The sequence below is a fragment of the Stegastes partitus genome, unplaced genomic scaffold, assembly GCF_000690725.1.
Source record: "Stegastes partitus isolate 25-593 unplaced genomic scaffold, Stegastes_partitus-1.0.2 Scaffold18, whole genome shotgun sequence".
Lineage (NCBI taxonomy): Eukaryota > Metazoa > Chordata > Actinopteri > Pomacentridae > Stegastes > Stegastes partitus.
The window spans coordinates 995042-1013592 of record NW_007577749.1 but is presented as its reverse complement, the minus strand read 5'-3'; the positions used below and the strand labels follow the sequence as shown (position 1 = coordinate 1013592).

General features: G+C 40.8%; 1 protein-coding gene across 1 annotated transcript in view; it reads left to right on the top strand.

Annotated features, from left to right (window-relative positions):
• vps13b (vacuolar protein sorting 13 homolog B) overlaps positions 1–18551 on the top strand; it is a 324549-nt gene that overhangs the window by 239985 nt on the left and 66013 nt on the right. The window contains exons 38-41 of the mRNA XM_008292112.1: positions 2370–2765; positions 14126–14328; positions 15591–15807; positions 17893–18077. Coding sequence (XP_008290334.1) covers positions 2370–2765; positions 14126–14328; positions 15591–15807; positions 17893–18077 — 1001 coding nt within the window. The remainder of the gene's footprint in view (positions 1–2369; positions 2766–14125; positions 14329–15590; positions 15808–17892; positions 18078–18551) is intronic.

Sequence of the window (18551 nt, the reverse complement as noted above, 5' to 3'; positions counted from 1 at the left end):
TGAGAAGCAATGTAATTTTTGAAAACTGGTAAAGTAGCTGAACTTATGAAGCTCACAAAAAGCAACACACAAATTATAGTATTCTAGCTCAAACAATATGCAGTCAACAAGGAGTTTGTCTGAACATCTTGATGTACTGTTGTTTGTTTTGCAAGCAAGTGCTTAATGTCCCTGGAAAACGCTCAAATGCAAAGAGCTGTTCAAGCATGGTCCTTACCTTTTTCTCTGTTTCTTCAGATTTATGGAATCACGCTGTACCTTGGTTTATTTTTGAATGTTTTTGTGCATGCATCAGCCTGCTGAGTCACCGAGATGCACTGAATCTAACTGTTGTTGCTCCCTCTTACTGGGAACCTAAAAATAAATGAATACATAAAAATCCCAAACATATTGAAATGTCATCAATAGATCTGTAGCTGCTAAAGGTTTAAGGGCAATTTTCTCAACAGCGATAACTTAGAAGTCCTGAAAAATGAAGATTATAGCAAGCGACATCGGCTCCACTGCTCACTCAGGCCAGGTGAGTTTCAGATGGGTTAAACAGGTAATAAATTCCTTACCATTGCTCCAGATTTGGCTGGGTAGCAGAGGCAGGATGACTTTTTTTTAGGTGGGGGCAGTAAGGAACTTTAGGAGGGAGGACAAATGATAATCGGGACCAGGTCTCCATGTGCAGAGAGCCAGGCAAAGCCCAGGCTCCGGCACTGGCCCTGACTGGGTGATTCGAGACATCTTTATGTGATTACAGAAGGGGGGAGAGTTTGATTAGGTTGCGGGTGGAGGAAAAGTAAAAGATAGAAAGGACTGAAGAAGAGAGAGGAAGCAGTAATATGGGCTACACGAAACAGAGGGGGTAGAGAATGAAAGGGTGACAGAACATAGGAGGGAAGCAGAGGATCCTGGATGGAGAGCTGCATACGGGCTATTTATTCCACCACTGGAAAGTCTCCTGGTGATAAGTCGAGTGGAAATGATAAGCTACATTGCACAGCAAATTCCACCTATCCTTTTCTCCAGTTTCTCTCTCCAGCCCTCCTTCCATTTGACCATGTGCCTCACTTCCACTGGATTAAATGAGAAAGAATCCTGAGGGTAGAGTGCATCTGTGTACGCGCCCGTGTGTGTGTGTGTGTGTGTGTGTGTGTGTGTACACGAGTGCGTGTGTGTGTGTACTCATGCTTGCCTGCCTCTTTTGGCTGTGTTCCCACTCATGTCATCCAGTGCGCCTACCTGGGAAGGAGGCAGACAGGAGGCCTAAAACCCTTAAAAAGCCTCTAAACACTGGGGCCTTGATGAGACCATGAAAAACAGCTGCGCTTGTTTTCGGCCGCTTCCCTCTCCCATCATCATGACCAAGTGGAAAAATGGGATAATGGAAGTGGTGTAAAACGGCATTGAGTTAATTCATGTGTCTCTGTAAATTCCAGTCAAGTGTTTGAAGGCTGCAGTGCACCAGAAAGTGAGAGAGAGGTAGAACGGGAAAGAGTAGGCTTGGATTTATGTGGCTGGCATGAAGGAAAGATTCTCTTCTGCTATTCCGCAGTGTCACGTTAGATGATACAATGAAACAACCAGTAATTGTGTGTGCGCATATGTGCCCATATAAGATGAAGAGAAAGAGCTTGAGACTGGTCCCAGCTGTCCTTTAACAATTCATTGCATGCAAAGCTGAGTGATTAGAAGAAAAGAGAAGAGCTCAAAGTTTGATTTACAAGACATGGTCCGATGTAGCATCCATGGGTTAGATAGCTCAAGATCTTCTCACTGGGACAATGATGAAGCCTGTCTTGTCTTAAAATCCCCAAATGGAACGTGTCCAGTTTATGGTGTGTTTCCAAATATCTAGAGTAGGATTTTAAGAGCAAGGGCCCCAACCGGCAGTAAATGAATTCAATTTACATCATCAGTGTGACATAGTTTCAGGTCCTCCTTTAAAAAAGAATGAAGACTAAACAGTTCATCACAAAATGTATCAAAAATATGAATTTTTCATTCACACATACCAAAAGAACACACACAGAAGACTCCGAGATTAGAGATCTGGGAAGACTTGTTGTACTGCTGAGTGCACTTTGTTTTTTCCCACCAATAAAGTTATGTTTTTATTACCTTCCCAAAAGCTTTAGTCTCCCTTCTTCCTGCCTAGTTTTCTTTCTTCACTCAGCACTTCATAAACACAAGTCTGGATGAGCACAAGACTTCCTCCCGTCTTTAAAGAGAGCCTACTCAAAAACTGTCCACAGAGGTTATTTGTAAAGTTTTGCTGACAGCAAAGTATTAGTAATTCTCCGCAATTTTGTCTGTTTGTTACGTCCTATCTTGTCTCTAACTTTCTGCTGATTTTTCATTTTGTCTTCCTCTTTCCACAGCTGAGCTGAATATTGAACTGTCACGACCCCTAAAAATCAATCCCACTTTGGCAAAGCTGGAGCAGGCCAAAGCCTATCTGAAGATGGTCCTACCAAACCAAACGTGGGATCCCTCCAGTAAACCACCATCTGCTTCCTCAACCCCTCATTCGTCCCCTGCAAAGACACTGCACAGGGGGTTTTCTCCTCGTTCAGACCCACACCATCAGGCATCCTCCGTGGGTAAAGCCAGCAGTGTTCGGGCCATGGCGCTGTCCTTCCACAAGGTCTCCCTGCACACTGCCCAGATTGTAGTAGTCATGGAGACAGAGGCCCATCCAATGAAGCCCAGCATGACAGTGTCCGTGTCGGCCATGACAGGAAATCTGAACATGAAGTCCGGTCCTCGGATAGAGGGTGAGTAAACAAATCTCTTTTTTAACTAACTACCTAGCTTTAAAAAAAAAGATAGTGATTATGTGGGAAGAGACATGTGAGCAGTACAAGGAGCACAAGCACCTTGAATGTAATCAGCCTAATTAATTCACAGTTGACTGATTACCAGAGGAAGTCACTAAGTACTTTGCTGGCTGTCACGATGATGGGCCAGTCAAATGTTAATTGTCATAGCTGTAACCCTCATATACCCTATATTCACCTTTATGTTTCAATCAGAATGGTAGATTTGTAACTTCTGAAGTTGTACATCAGTAATCACAAATTATACCAGCTAATGAAAAAGTTGTGTTGTATTACCTGAGCTGTCACCTTAACTTTATATTGTCATCATGGAGGTTCAATGGGAAAGCAGAACTTAAAATCATTGTTTAATAAGATATCAATAGCTATCTCTTGCTTATATGACCTCTTATGCTAGGTTGTTGAAGTATTGTTTTGTTTTTTTATCTTTCCTCCAACCCCTTAGCAAGACTTAACTAAACTCAGTGAATAACCCATGTGGTATCACTTCAAAGTAATGAGGGCCTAGACCTGAAATGACTCATTGTTGCTGTTTCTTAATGTGAAAAGTAAAAAACATTAAATTGGTGATGTGATCCATCTTATTCTGCTATATTTCAAGATATTGCCACTTGTTTCGAGGAAATTCTTGAAACAGGTGGAGCTACATTGGAAACAACTGTAATGACTTCATCCCTCTTGGCAGATTTTAGCATCTTTTAAAGTAACCACATTTTTAAGACCCAGTAATACACTACACTAAGTGTACATGCTTTTTTGTGGTGTGTCATTTGTCTAGTACCCAAACTTACCATTTGGGCCAACAGGAATCCATCCAGGCCCTTTGAAAGTAAAGTACAGTTACACAGAGCTTGAAATATCCATTACAAAAATGCATTGGAGAACAAATTGTTCTGTATCATGCTATAATGTGGAGATTGCCCCCCACCACACAGAAAATTTGTTCAGCAATGGTTTGTGAAATATTACAAAGTCTAAGATGCTGGCCTCCAAATTGTCTAGATCTCAATGCAATTGAGGATCTGTGTGATGTGCTGAAAAAACAAGTCCAGTCCTCGCAACTTCAAGGACCTATAGAATGTCCTACTAATGTTTTGATGCCTGATAGCACATGATCCCTTTAGAGAACTTGTGGCTTCCATGCATCACAGGTCAGAGCTGTGCCATGAGGGGGACCACAGTTTGAGGCAGGCGGTTTAAATGTTGTGACTGACTGGTATAGACAGTTGTGTGCCTGTTCTGCTTGTGTCCAGTTCATTTAGACTGCGATCAGGCTGTACAACTCTCTAAGGGACTGTTGACTGAAGTAGGATGCACCAGAGCTCAATTTTAAGTGTCATAACAAAGGAACTGAATAATTACATTAATAGGATATTTCAGTTTTTATTTTAATAAGTTGATAAATGCCAAAAACCTACTTTTGTTTTGTCATTGTGTAGTCTTGTGTTGATGAGAGAAAAAAAAAGAATCAAAACTATTTTAGGATTAATTGGAAACAACTATTTGTGGAAAACTTGAAAGGATCCAAAAAGTTTTTGTAAGAGGTCTATATTAAGAGTTGTAGTTTCTGAGTATTTATTGATCAGTATTTCACTGCATAGCACTAAGTCAAACTTTCCACTTTCCACCCTTGTTGAGTAATATGTGATGTGTCAGCCTGTTTGGAAGATTTGACATTCTGTCATTCACTTACACTGCGAAAGCTTGTGAACCGAATAGCAGTGGTGCTTTCAGTCTTATTTGGAATATTGCTGTTTTTTGCATGTGCTAGCAAAGCCCTCATCTGCCAAAAACAAGGTTTGTCAGTAAACTGTAAAGTGAGATGTTTGTGTTAGTCTTGGATATAAAGTTGTTGTGAGACTGTGTGTGCATTTGATTACACGGATATGTGTGTATTCGGACCTGAGAAAAATATATTTTCATACATTTATGTATGTGTGTACATGGAAAAGATGTTTGTTTTCGTGTTAAGACCAAACCCTGCCTTCATAAACACTGACTATTATCCAGGAGGCACCACAGTGTTTCCATTATGACAATCAGAACTGCTAATGCTAATGTAAATTAAAAAGCTTCCAATTTTTCTCTGCAGCTGGGTGTGACAGATGATCTGGGAATCTTGGTTTGTTTTTCTGTTTTTGCTATTTTTTGGCTTGTCCATCAAGTTGGACAGTAGATGGAAACAGAAGGATAAAAGAGAGTAAAGGGCTGACATGCCAGATAACAAAGAAGACTTTAACTCATTGTTTTGCAAGTCGATGGTTTTTATCTCAGTGCCACTAAGCAACACATCCTCTGTTGACTGGGTTTGCAGATGATGAGGACAGAGCTGGAGCAAAACTCCCTAAGTGCCTGCATCTGTTTTACAGATGTTCTTATATAGGGTTACTTCAGATAAAATGATTGTCAAAAATGTTAATTAAAACCTCAAACAATTTGCACTTTGTTTACTCAAATCTGCATAACTGCACGGTGACACAATACTCAGCACTGCTGCCCTGCTCAGATTTTCACCAGCTTTTCAGCTTTCATCCATCTTTGATGTGTTGTCTTTGATAAACACAATTGAAACTGTGTGCAATGCAATGGAAACAGACTTTAGAGACAATGGTGCTAATGTGAAAGCTAACCCTCTCCCTGACTGTACTATTTATAGTGATTGCTCTTTCTTTTGCACACAGTAATGCTTTTCAAAGAATTTATTAACAGTAGTTGTTTGATTTCCTTACAATAAACACAGGAAGCACAGTAGAGATTGATATGTAGTGCCTTTATGTGGATATCGTTTTACTCACAGTTACCAGCACATTGAAACCGAGCCACTGCTGCTGCTTTCAAGACATTGCAGCCTTACTGGACACAAATAAAACTGTTGGGATGAGGGCCGCTGGTGTTTATTGACAGCCACTGGATCATATCATCCTCATTTTGGCTCCGAACACTTGAAAAACTGGTTGTTGTTACGGCTCAAAAAACATAATACCATGCACGTCTGTTCTGAACAAGACATTATAATAACTGCCATAAAACTAATGCTGTCATCATGTGCTGCAGACATTTTGTTCAGCGCCTCTTATATCATATTTGAGTGCTCTCTGTAATACCTGAGAGGCTTCAAATCTTCTATGTAGGTCTCATTAAAGAAACTGATATTTCATTTCTGTGCCTCATCTCTGAACACATGTTGAAGCAGCATCTGAGTAACACCTGGAAATGTTGACAGTGGAAGAGAAGAGAGTTTACATTGCACCAAAGGCCCACAATGAAAATAATATTTGTATGGGAAAAGGTTGTAAAGATTTTAAAGCAAATTTCAGAAGCTGGCCTTCTAAATAACATGTTTGTCTCACCCAGTTGTTTCTTCTTTTTTTGTTGACAACTTAAGTACCCGTATAGATCTTTGTCACAACACACACAGCCATTTTCCCTCAGGGCTTCTTCACATAGTGTTTCCAGATTTGTTGCCATTGAAAGGAGACAAACTGTCTCCAATTACACAGACTGATCACTAGTGACAATAGATGTATCTGCTGACTTTTAGCCTTAGCTGCACTGCCTCCATCACTCACCACTCTGGTCTGCTCCGTACCTTAGAAAATGGATACCTTGGAATTTTCCAGAGATAAAGGTTAGGATTCTCGTTCTGTAATGTTGAGCCTTTGAGCTGCCACAATAAGTCAGCAGGAATTACCCCCCTGGGAGAGGCTGTACATGAGAGATGTAAGACAGGAGAATGTAGTACTACTACTGCTACAGTATGTATCACTACTGTTGCTGCTGTTGTTGCTTTGCTGGTCCTCAGTGGCAAGCTGAGACTGATGGACCAAATCCTGTAGATGCCAGTGTGCTAGGAAAAACAAAATAGAGGGAAGAAAAGGGGAAGGAAAGGTTGTGAAAGAGGGGAAGCAAAGGGCTTTGACGATAAAGAAGTAGAGGGAGAGGGAAAAAAATAGGTCGGTGTAATGAAAGAAATGTAAGGGAAGGGGAGGAGTCAGAAAAAAGAAGTCATCGGAATGGATGGATTTTAATGAGCCAGGATTGTCGACATTAGTCAGGCACTGACATCTCTGTTCCTAGCCTAGTATTTATATTACGTTTACATACTGATGGGGTACTCTAGGTATTAAATGGAGGAGTATGTGTTTACTGTGTGCATTTATGTGGGTATGTGCTTTTGGGTTAAGTGTGTGTGTATATTTGATCATCACGTCTTTTGAGTATCTTGGATATGCATTTGTATTTTATATTTAGTATTGTACCTATCTGACGGGGCTGCTGCTGGAAATTAGCTGGTAGCTACTGTAAATATGAACACTTCATTACTTCTATGAGATAATTTTTTTTGTGCATGGCGCCTGACAAATACATGAAAAGCAAAGAGACAAACAGACATTGGAAAGAAAAAAACAAGCATCAGAAGAGAGGAAACATTAACAGGTTAAAAAGGGACAGAAGAGCATTTGAGGAAAAAGTAAAAAATTGGAGAAAGACAAAAAAGACATAAAGGGAGACAAAGAGAAAGAAGTGTTATGGGTGAAACACAACAGAGGCAGACTGCACTGTGTGAGCAAGTAGGCTGGGTCTCTTCAATATATGTCATTACATTCACCCCATCCCACCCTGTCTTCATCACTGTACATCCATAGCTGTCATCCACCCTCCCTCATCCGTGGAACATCTGGGGCTCTGTACCTGGTCATGGCAGCCCCCCTCTGCCAGGGGACAAGATGGAGAGAGAGGGGATTAGGTTGACAGTGAGGTGTGTTACCAGATCCTGTGTTAATGAAAAGCAAGTGGAAGCCCTGCATTCCTTGCTCCATCCACAGCTCACCACTCCCCAAGGTAGGGGGGCATTTATAGTTCAATGAAAGAAAGGAGGGAGGTGGACAAAAGAGAGAGAACAGATGTCGTAGAGTCCATGAAACAAGACCCTCCCTAATCTCTCAGCTCTCCGTCAGACTGCCCATAGAGTGCCCCTGATTTCCTAAGAACACACACACCCACACACCAGCAGACCCTGTTGCCATTGCACGCTTTTTTTATGTGCATACAACGCGCACACACACACACACACACACACACACACACGCAAAGCTTTCTCCTCGGTCATTTGCTTCTGTGGACCTCCTGCTTCTTCATGGTGATTTACTCCAGCACACTTGTAAAGGAAAACTTCTTTTTGTGGAACAAAGTAAAAGTTACCCATTATTTATCGATGTCCCTTCTCTCTTTTTTTTTTTTTTTTCAGTTCAACTTTTATTTTGTTTCCCTTGAATTACGCTCATGTCAGTTTGTTTACTTTGCTGAAAGAAAGCCACTCTCTTCCATCTATCAAATTATTTCTATTTCTAATGGTCAGGGAAAGGCAGAGCTGAGCAAAGCCAAAACAAGATTTATGTGTGGAAATACACCCTACTGAGATTTGGCAAGCTAGCTCAACTAATAAAATGTTTTCAATGTATTCATAAGAAAAATATGTCACAGAGAAGACATGGGGGCAAAAAAAAAACTGTCAAGGTGTTTGTTAACACATTTGGATGCTCAATCAAAATGTGTTATGTTGTTCGTTATAGACATGTAAGACAGCTATGATGTCATTTGAGATGATTATCTGAAACAAACACTAAGAAGAGTTTGCAGTACAAATGTTTATCTCACATTTTTGAGGAACATTGGTGGTGCTTGGAATGGAAGAATATATTAAGTCTGCAGCTAATGATGATTTACATTAACAGGTAAGAATACGATTGCTTTCTTAATTAACTGAATAGTTGTTTGGCCTGTCAAATGTCAGAATATTGCAAAACATTGCCAGTCTCAATGTCTCAAGGCCCAAGGTGGCCCACTTACATGTTTTGATATGTCCAACTATCACTCCATAACCTAAAGGAAACACTGCAATCTCCTATAAAAATCAGCAAATCCTAAAATCAACGCTATCTTACAGAGCTCTCTGAAACCAGTGAAGCCAATGTGAACATATGTTGCCATGATTTTTTAGTGAATCTGAAGTGTCAACGAATCTTTTAGCTCTAGTACATATACTGTCTGTACTACATTTTGTACTACTAACTTTACAAACTACTTGCACAAATACCTAACTACAATTAAAACGTTGCCAACTTTTCAGCAGGGATTATGTAAAATGTTTGATGTTGTTTAGTTTTTAGTTACGTTCCTACTGTGTGTCTGTGGAGGTAACTGCCTATAGGGGGCAACATTTTGTTTTCCAGCTTAAAACATGAGCTTATTTCTTGCAAAATCTAAATTAAAGAATGTAAAAATTATGTTTAAATTTCCAACAAGTGCACCTAAGGACATGAAAACTGAGCCCAGCTGTTTGTACTGAATTTTAGCCCTACACCCGACAGTAAGTGCTGCTATTTCTACGTTCTCACAGACAGAAAACAACTGACCTGGGAACAGCTATATTACTGACATACAGAGACTAAGAAACTGTGGTTAATCAAAACAAAGTGCAAGTGTAATGGCACTGAGCGTAACATTGTATAAATTGCACTGATCTGCCTTCCCTGGTCACCTGTCTCCTGCCAAACTTGACCAGAGCAACTTCAGCCGATGATTCTGGGCATTAAACTCAGAACTTAGACAGTTTAGACAGTTTTAATGCTGAACAAAACTGAGTAAAAGAACAATCAGTGGTCATTTAAGGTTTTGAGTTTTTATGTTTAAGTTCCCCATGAGCAGCACCGCACTTTATTTCTTCCATTACTGAGCATTAGTTTGCCAGGCTCAAGTCATGCATAACATTAGGCCCCTTTTCCTGTGGGCCACTGCTTGTTCTACTTCCAACATATCACACTGACAGACACATACCATTGAAGCAGCCTGAGACATCACTTATTAAGTTACATTTGAAAATAACCAAAACAGGCCTGAGGCTATATGAAAAGAGACGGGCCAAACTCGACCTAAAACCTGATAATTTGTCAGTTTAGGTTGGGTAACAGAATGACAAAGTGTAAATTCCTATTGTGGGGGGAAAAAAATGTCTGTACATGCAGCATTATCTTCATATGTATCTTCCTTAAACGATAGTACATTTAGAGTTGACTATTAAGAAATTAACTCATATCAGCTATACAATTTGCGAATGCGTTGCAACTGTCATCGAATCCATGTGTAGCTCATCAACAATTATCAGTTACTGTATTTGTAACGGCTTGGATGACACACAGCTTCCTACACTGTGCCATTTTGGCCGCCAATGTCCCCTGCTACAAAACCAGTTTCCTCTAGTGTCCTATAGTGGTCTTGTGGTTAGTGAATAGCGTATTTCTGTGGTGAGTGACAGTATATTACTCCTATTACTCTTACCATCCCAGAAGGTCTGTGGGGGCCTCTGCTAGTTATGTAATGACTCCTTTAGGTTTCGTCTAATTGATACCAGTGCGTCGCAGGGTATAAATCAACCAGGCAGTGGTCAGATAACGGCTGCCAGGGAGAAACCGACATGGTAAATCAGTCTCCCATCCTATCTAATCTTACCCGGGTGTTTGCCAGAGATGTATTTCACTTTAGGAAGATTTCCATCCACCCTTTTTCCCCCACCACCCACTTGGTTGTTCAGGGGTCATAGGTTTTACGCTAGCTTTCAGTCGATATGTGTACTGGATTCACTGAAAGTCTGCTATGACAGCATGAGATATGCAGGTGTAAGTTGCTCTGTGCAGATCCGTGAGTGTGATTGTGATCAAAGTTCATTCTCAAAAAAGTTGCTCATTATTTTGACATAGTTCCATTATTGTAACTTAAGCACTCAATCAAGGACCAAATCCCGGGTGTGTTAGTGTGTACAGGATTTTTCTATATTTTTTAGTTAATTAATGAATCTATACAGATTTGTGTTTGTTTCTCACAAAGATCTTCTAAATATGACTATATCAGTAATAAGCATAAAAATGCACTGAAGTCAAGGACATCAGAGAAAACAGCTATTGTACTTCTGAGGTATTGCTCTCCATCTGAATTTACTAGCAGTCGCCATACATATATAGAACACAGCTGTGTCTACGATTAAATAGTGCTAAATGGTGGTATTAAATGCTCTGATTAAATAAGTAACCAAATGTCTTATGAAATGTGAAATTTGTTTAGGACATTTAGGACATTTGCTTTTTCTAAGGCATGTGTGTACATGTATATCTATGTCTTGGAAGGTGTTAGGTGATGATTTGATGACAACTGTCTGTCTACTGGATTCCAATATTTATCATCTCTCTTACCATAAACCTGCTGCTGTTCCTTTATTGTACATTAGTACTTTGATGCTCTAATTCTTCTCTCTCATTCATTACTATTTTATGCTTACATTTATTTATTTTTTTGATGAATCCGTCTGCGCTTTCTGCATTTGGATGTATTATCTGTGATTGTGTTGCATATACATTGTGTGGTCAGACACATTGACAAATTTAGCACCTGCCTCATCTTCCAGTATTTTCTTAGCTCAACCCTTTTTTCTTCTTCTTCTTCTTTTTTTTTTTTTTTAAGCATTCCTTCCGCTCCTCCCTGCTTATGGCAGGACTTCACAGTTCAGCAGTGTAATGTGTTTGGGCTGTCTGCTGACACATCCCTGGAGACAAACCTACATTGCGGTAATATAGTCATGCAGGCAAATGCATCTATGGAGAGGAGCATGGAGAAATGTACCTCTGACTATTATTCAGCTTGGAAGAAAGAATGGAGTTAAGGATGAAGAAAGAAAGGGATTCCCCCTTATTAAAACCACTCCCAATTAAGTTGATTACTGACAGTGCTGGCTGCTGCTGCTGGCTGTAACACCAGGATGCTGCGGTCAACTGGGCTGTAAATGACGCATGGTGAGACAGGAGAAAATGCTTTGATACACATTGTGTGTGCGTGTGTGTGTGTTCGTAAAAGTATATGTGGGAGTATTTGTTTCCACTTGTTCACCTGGGTGTGCAGAGTTGTGATTCTGAATTTACATCTATATGCATGCAGACATTTGGCTGTGCTTTTCTGTATTTGCTGATGTGTATCTGCACTTAACCTAAGGGTGCTTTTGTACTTGTTTGAGAAAGATTCTCAATTTTACAAGCAAGTTTGGGAGTTCTTTAGTGCTGTCTAATAAATCGTAGCTGTGAAAATAAACCCAATGTCCACAGTTCAGTAAGTAATTTCTAACGGCTCTGTCTGCGCTACAACACCAGAAGATATTAGCAGGTAAACTGCCAACTTGTATCAACAGTGCCTTTCCTAAGAGAAATGAGTCATCCTAGTATAAAATTTCCCCCGGATTGTTTTATGCAAGAGAGCCCTCTTTCATTGGAACCCCTCCCCCTGTTGTGTTATTGCACTCTATTGTAGAATACGTTGTTCCTTAGTCAGCTTACCAAACCCGGAAAGTTTTGAGTACTCTTGTGTGTCATATCTTCATCATATCATAGCTCACTTTCTCTCTCACACCCTCTGGTCTTGTCTCTCACACTCTCTCCCCGCATCCATGTCTATATCAATTCTTCTCCTCATTTATCACTTCCTCCCCCAATTCCTTCATGTGTCTTTCCATTTCTCCCTCAAACCCCATTTATTCTACTTTACCCGAAGTGAACCCCAACCCCAATGTAATGAGTCTTTCCCCAAAGCACTGAGATATAAATAAGGCAAGCTTTTTTGTGAGTGTAAAATTAAGTGCATCCTACTGGCCCATACTACGGATTTGTCTGATTTGTCCGAACGAAACTGGGTTGTCAAGTATGCATACTACTCCACCCACAGCAATAAAAATGATCATAACTGTTGTATTCTGCATAGGTCTACTGATGTCATAGGTCATAGAGTGTGATTAGTGGAGGTTAATGCTCAGTTTTCAAAGAGTTCCTCTCGTGGTGTTTTGCAGTGCTTATTATAGCTTCAAGCTGAATTGCTGTTAGATAATTGCTATATTAAAATATCATTTAAATGTTGCTTTATATTCTGTACACCTGTTAAAAGATTAAACGTCACACATTTAAATAATTAGCACTGTAATTGTAGTTACTAATTTTACTTACAACCAGTCACTGAATCAGGTGTGCTGCTGCTTTCCTTTACTTTCCCAGACTTACAGCCAAGCCGAATAGTGTGAGAATGTCTTGAGTTAAAAGGCACATTTGAAGAACCGCTTCTCAGGGCGTTATTAGTCATCTCGCGTTGAGGTTTCCAAATGGGCTGCTGCTGCTGCAGCTTTAACTGACCAGATCAGCCCTCCCATGTCAACAGCTAGTAGAAGGGGTTTCAGTGTGCTGAGTTATGGGACCGAAAGGACAACTTCAGAACAGCCTGTGACCACAGTGACACATCTCTGTTTTAATGGAAAGGACAGGGAATGTTTTAAGCTTTCCTTATTAAGTTGGGGGTTTTGCTACTTTTGGTTCTTTTAGAAATGAGTGGGTGTTTGGCTGCTCTCTGGATCACATCAGGGTTTTTTCATTGTCATCATGTCTGTGAGACCTTTTAGTTTACCAATTCAAAGAGACACTGACTTTGAAATTGCACCTCCTATAGGTTCACATTAGAGTAACTGTGGTGCCAAAAATAGTAAGACACCCTGGAGTCACACCTGTTCACCTTAAAACTGATTGTTGTATGTTACCTTTACCAAATGTAGTTAAATTTATACTCAGGCTAATAAAAACCTTGCTAAATACCATTCCTCTTAAAGTTGGGGAACAATTTAATTTTTTATTGGTCATCAACTCATCAGTTGGGAAACATAAAGGCAAAGTTGTTGACATAGGAAAACAAATACTGCTGCTTTTCCAGAAAACCAAGCATTTACGCTAATAATATCAGATGAGTACAATAGTCTGGAGGCCAGTGATGTGGTTGATGTAACTGCACTGTATGTTTTGCTGCTATGCTATCACAGACTCAGACTGCTGTAATTAAACTGTGTAAAAACACATTCGTTCAAATGAAGTTTGAGGTTGAATTGTTTATGTGTTTTAATATCATCTGGCCCAGTTGCAAATATATCAATGAACTGTGTTAGTTTTTATACATAATTAGAGGTATCAATATTTCACTTTGAAACTAAAACTGATTCTGAAGATTTTTTCTCATCTATCTGAACCCTCTTTTTTTTTTTTTTTTTTTTTTTTTCCCTCAAGGCACAATTAGCTAGCGGCTGCCTCTACTTTATCTACAAACTACAAGACATTTTTCCTCATCATAGTCCCAATGTTATTTCTTTTAATGTGTATCTTTTACATTCTGTTTTTCCTCTGCAGTGTTGTACATGCAATTTATTGCTACTCCTTCTGTGCTTGTAGATACAGTTCAGGCTGCCTCTGTGCTGCTGGAGTTTAAAGATGTGTTCGTGAGAACAGGACTGAAGGATCGGAGTCGCGTTCTTCTGGGACCGTTCACCTGCAGCAGCTCGCTGGAGGCTCGGTGGTGTCGGCACAGCGGCAGCCCTGGACCTGAGCCTGGCCCCCCTAAACTACTGCTGGACCTCAAGGGAGGCCTGCTGCAGGTTCGTACACCACTACTCTGCTTCCTTAAGCATAAGATTTATCACCCAGTGCAACTACAGTTTTTAGAGTTCAGGGTCAGATCAGCACCTTTGCACCTGGTTGGAAGTGAGTGTCTGACTCAAGGACACTTAGTAAATACATAAGCGAGATTCTTCTGGCTAAAGAGAAGCCTTAATCATGAGGCAATGCTATTGTCCTAAAACGTCATCTTAAGTGTCCTTGGTGTCCAAATCAAGCCTCACAGTATTCATAAGCTGACACCCTCAGGCATAGCTCATCACACTCTTAACACTCTTAAATCTGCTGTTCTTCTTTAATTCTGCCACAGCTTCTGTCCTTGCAGTGAGGTGATGACAGTAGGAACTGCATGCTGTAATTCCACTGTAGATTTGAGTCACATCTGTTGCTGAAGTGGTGGAACATTATTAGGCTGTTTTTGGGGGGGTTGTATCTTATGTGTGTCTTTTTTCCTGTGAGAAGTTACATAATGTCCACACTGAAAAGTCCCTTTTCAATGTGACTGAGCACATTATTACTATTATTCCATATTACTTCTCCGGGGGAACCCCCTCCCCCATCTTCAATGGCTCCCTTAATGCTTTTATTGCGTGCCCATTAACAGAAACATCACTTGCAACTCAACACTTAATACGTAATCATACATTTCCCTCTGCAAATATTGGCGTTTGTGGTGTTTTAATCAAGTGCTGTACAAAAACCACCGGAATTCCTTCCGATTCCTTCTTCTCGTGCTCACTTTCCAAAAACTTGGGAAAAAAATCCCCAAAATTTTCCTGTTTTTAGAGTTTAGTCATAACCCACCCTTGCAAGCTAGTGAGTAGCAGGCAGGCAGGCAGGCAGCTCCATGTGTGAAGAGTTTTTGACTCAGAGATTCCTGGTCCTTAGTCCAAACCCCAGGCAGACTCGCTTTGATGGAGCACGGGAAGGGGAATGCCGTGGGTAAGTGAGGAGGATGTAAGGTTGTGTTGGGTAATGTTAGTAAGGTTGTGAACGGGTGATGACAAGGGTAACCCTGACTGCTTCTCTTCCTGTTTTGGAAAAGCCAGTAACATAGTCAATTATTATTTATGCAACATTCATAAATCTGTGTCATTGTGTAACTTTCTTTTTCTTTTCCCTGTTTTTGTACTTTCTTTCTTTACTTCCTTTATATGTGTCTTGTTGTTTAAACCATTACATACCACACTCTTTGGTTGCCACTCTGTTCACCACTATCTTGCCTCTTTCTCTGTCCCAACAGGTCTTTTGGGGCCAGGAACACCTAAACTGCCTGAAACTGGTGGAGGAGCACCTCCGCACCTACCTGCATCTCCAGAAAGGGGATTTGACTGATGGCTGTTTGAAGGGCAAGGCCAACCCCACCCCGCCACCTCCCTCCCCAGGCTCTCCCTCTCCTCGGACAGAGCACAGCTCAGATGACTTACGCACAGGACATTTTCAGTACATCCAGGACTCAGGTGAATGTTTATAAAGTGCATGTTGACCTAATGTTGAGATGGCATGTACCTTATTGCGCAGCTATACCAGGTGGCTTCAATATAAGTAAAGTTTTGGTTAGAATAATCAAAATCCAATTTTTAAGTGACGTGGTTTAGGGGCTGCACAGTGGCTCCGTAGTTAGCACCGTCGCCTCACAGCTAGAAGATCCCTGGTTCGCGTCCTGGCCTGGGATCTGTCTGTATGGGTTCTCTCCGGGTTCCCACAGTCCAAAAACATGCTGAGATTAACTGGCATTTCTAAATTGTCCGTAGGTGTGAATGTGTGTGCTTGGTTGTCTGTCTCTAAGTGTAGCCCTGTGATAGACTGGTGACCTGTCCAGGGTGTCCCCTGCCTTCACCTTGAGTCAGCTGGGATAGACTCCATCCCCCCGCGACCCTTGAGAGGATTAAGTGATGTATAGATAATTGATGGATGGATAGTAGTTTAGTGGAACTTTTTTTATTTTTTTTTCCAGTGGGTGAGCTGCATTATTCATGACTCAGAGTAAATTAATAATACCTGGACATAGATTTTTCTACTTATTTCTTGACAAGGTTCAATCCATAAAATGAACAGTAACCATAGTCATAAATTCATATAACTGAGTTGGACAAACTCAAAAAAGATCCTTTGTGGCAAAGTGAGATGTCACTTAAGATACACATCAGCTTAAATCAAAGTCAGATCAAAGCCCTCTGTGAAAAGAAGTTTCATCGGACATGTCTGCCTGTTTCCACTCTTAGTAACATGGTGTTTATTCCCCCTCTTTGTGCTTTGTGTGTGCTGTCCTTTGTGTGCACACACTCAGACACACAGCAACATTATACACAGAGGATCAAACTTCTCTCTGGCTGTAGACCAGCCGTCCACTCTGTCAGCTGTGGTTGAGTCTTTGTTTGTTGCACTGTTCCACTGGTCTTTGATGCATTTAATATTCTGGCTGAAGCAAGAGAACGTACAGTAGTGAACTATAACCAAGAAGACAATCTGTCTGCAACATGTTGTCAGCAGCCAGAGAAAACCGGGCCCCAGAGTACAGAGAAGAGTGAGTGGCCCCCCCAAGGCCTGACACAGGGATGGATGGGATAGATGGACAGAAGAGTAAATGAAAGATGGTGGGAGAGAAGGCTGGAATGAGTCTCTGTCTCACTTTCTCTAAGTTCAAGCAAACACAAATGAAAGCAAAACCTCATGAAAGTGTCTGTTTTTTCTTTCTTTCATCCATTTTTTAAATTTTTTTTTTTTGCCAAAGAACAATATGCTGTCCACCTTCAAGGGTGCAGCTCCTTGTTTGATATAAAGGCAAAAATTAGCCACAGACAGATTTCACTGCCACTAGAAATGGGTTTTCTGAAAAAGAAAAAAAAATCTCCCAGTGTTTAAGTCCCTAGAGGCCAAACAAAGCAGCAGTTCTCTGCTTGACTGTTTTTTTCAAATAAACATTTTTCCAAAGGACTTGAATCCCAAACAGCAGCCCACGACACAAGTCAAACACCACTCACAAGTTTAGATCCAGTGTTATTCAGCGTTTGCAGGTGCCTGGCATGGTTCAATCAATGGCTGTTTACTCAATAGCAAAAATGTTTACTCAGCCACTTTGTTTATACGCAGCTTCTTACGCATATAAACATTCAGAAAGTGTGGAAATATCCACAGTGCTTTTTTAGGCAATATTGTTTTGGAGGGTTCAGATTCCATAGTACAAATAACCATAAAAACATTGCTTCACCAAAGATCTATGCAAGGTAACGTTAGCTCTTCCACAACAAAAGGTGAATTTCATAATGTCAGAAGAATACATTCGATTTTTCATCACATTTTTCCAGCCTTTGTGTTTCTTTCGTCTACTAACATCTGAACATTTTCAAGGAGGCTTTAAACTGGATTTTTGTTGTGAAATTGTATGTTTCCATGACTGCAGAAGAGTGCAGGTAACTCATAACTTGCTGTATCCAACCAAAAACAAGTGCTACTTTTGCTCTTTGTTTGCTATGTGTTGCACTTGGATAATTGACAGATTACTTCTGTTATTGTTCTGATATTGTGGGGTTTTTTTCTTGCAGCTTCACATAGACTGCCAGGACCCCATGAGGTGGTGTTTTACACAGAGACGGAGGACAGCCCAGGGGTCATGCTTTGGCGATACCCTGAACCCCGTGTCCTCACCTTTGTCAGGATAACACCTGTCCCTTTCAACACCACAGAAGACCCTGAGATCAGCACTGCCGACCTGGGAGATGTCCTGCAGGTAGACATGGACGCTCATATCATCAAATCACATAGCGAGTGAAAACAAACTTCCAGGTCCTCTCTCTTATCTTTATACAGCTCTGTGTTCACCTTTACTCTGACAACCTTAAAAGCAAAGAGTGCTGATGTACTAGGCAGCTACATTTCAGTTCATTGCATCAGTGGATTGGGATGTATAGTTGTCTGCTACTAGGAAAAAGGTACAAGAGTCGTAAGATGAGAAGAGAATCCACATGTCCCTCTCACCGCTCCCTGCTTAACATCACCTGCACTGGAACAGAAGAAAACAGTCTTAGAACTGGGCTGTGTGCCATTGTGATTCTCTTAACATGAGTCATGAGAACTCCCATACCCTACATGTTATTGAATGACAGAGACCCCTGCTGTCCCTCCAAACATGTAATACATGGACAGGCAGCTGTGGAAGTCATCTTGCATGCTCTGGTGTGAATAGCCAGGTGTCTCCAGCCCC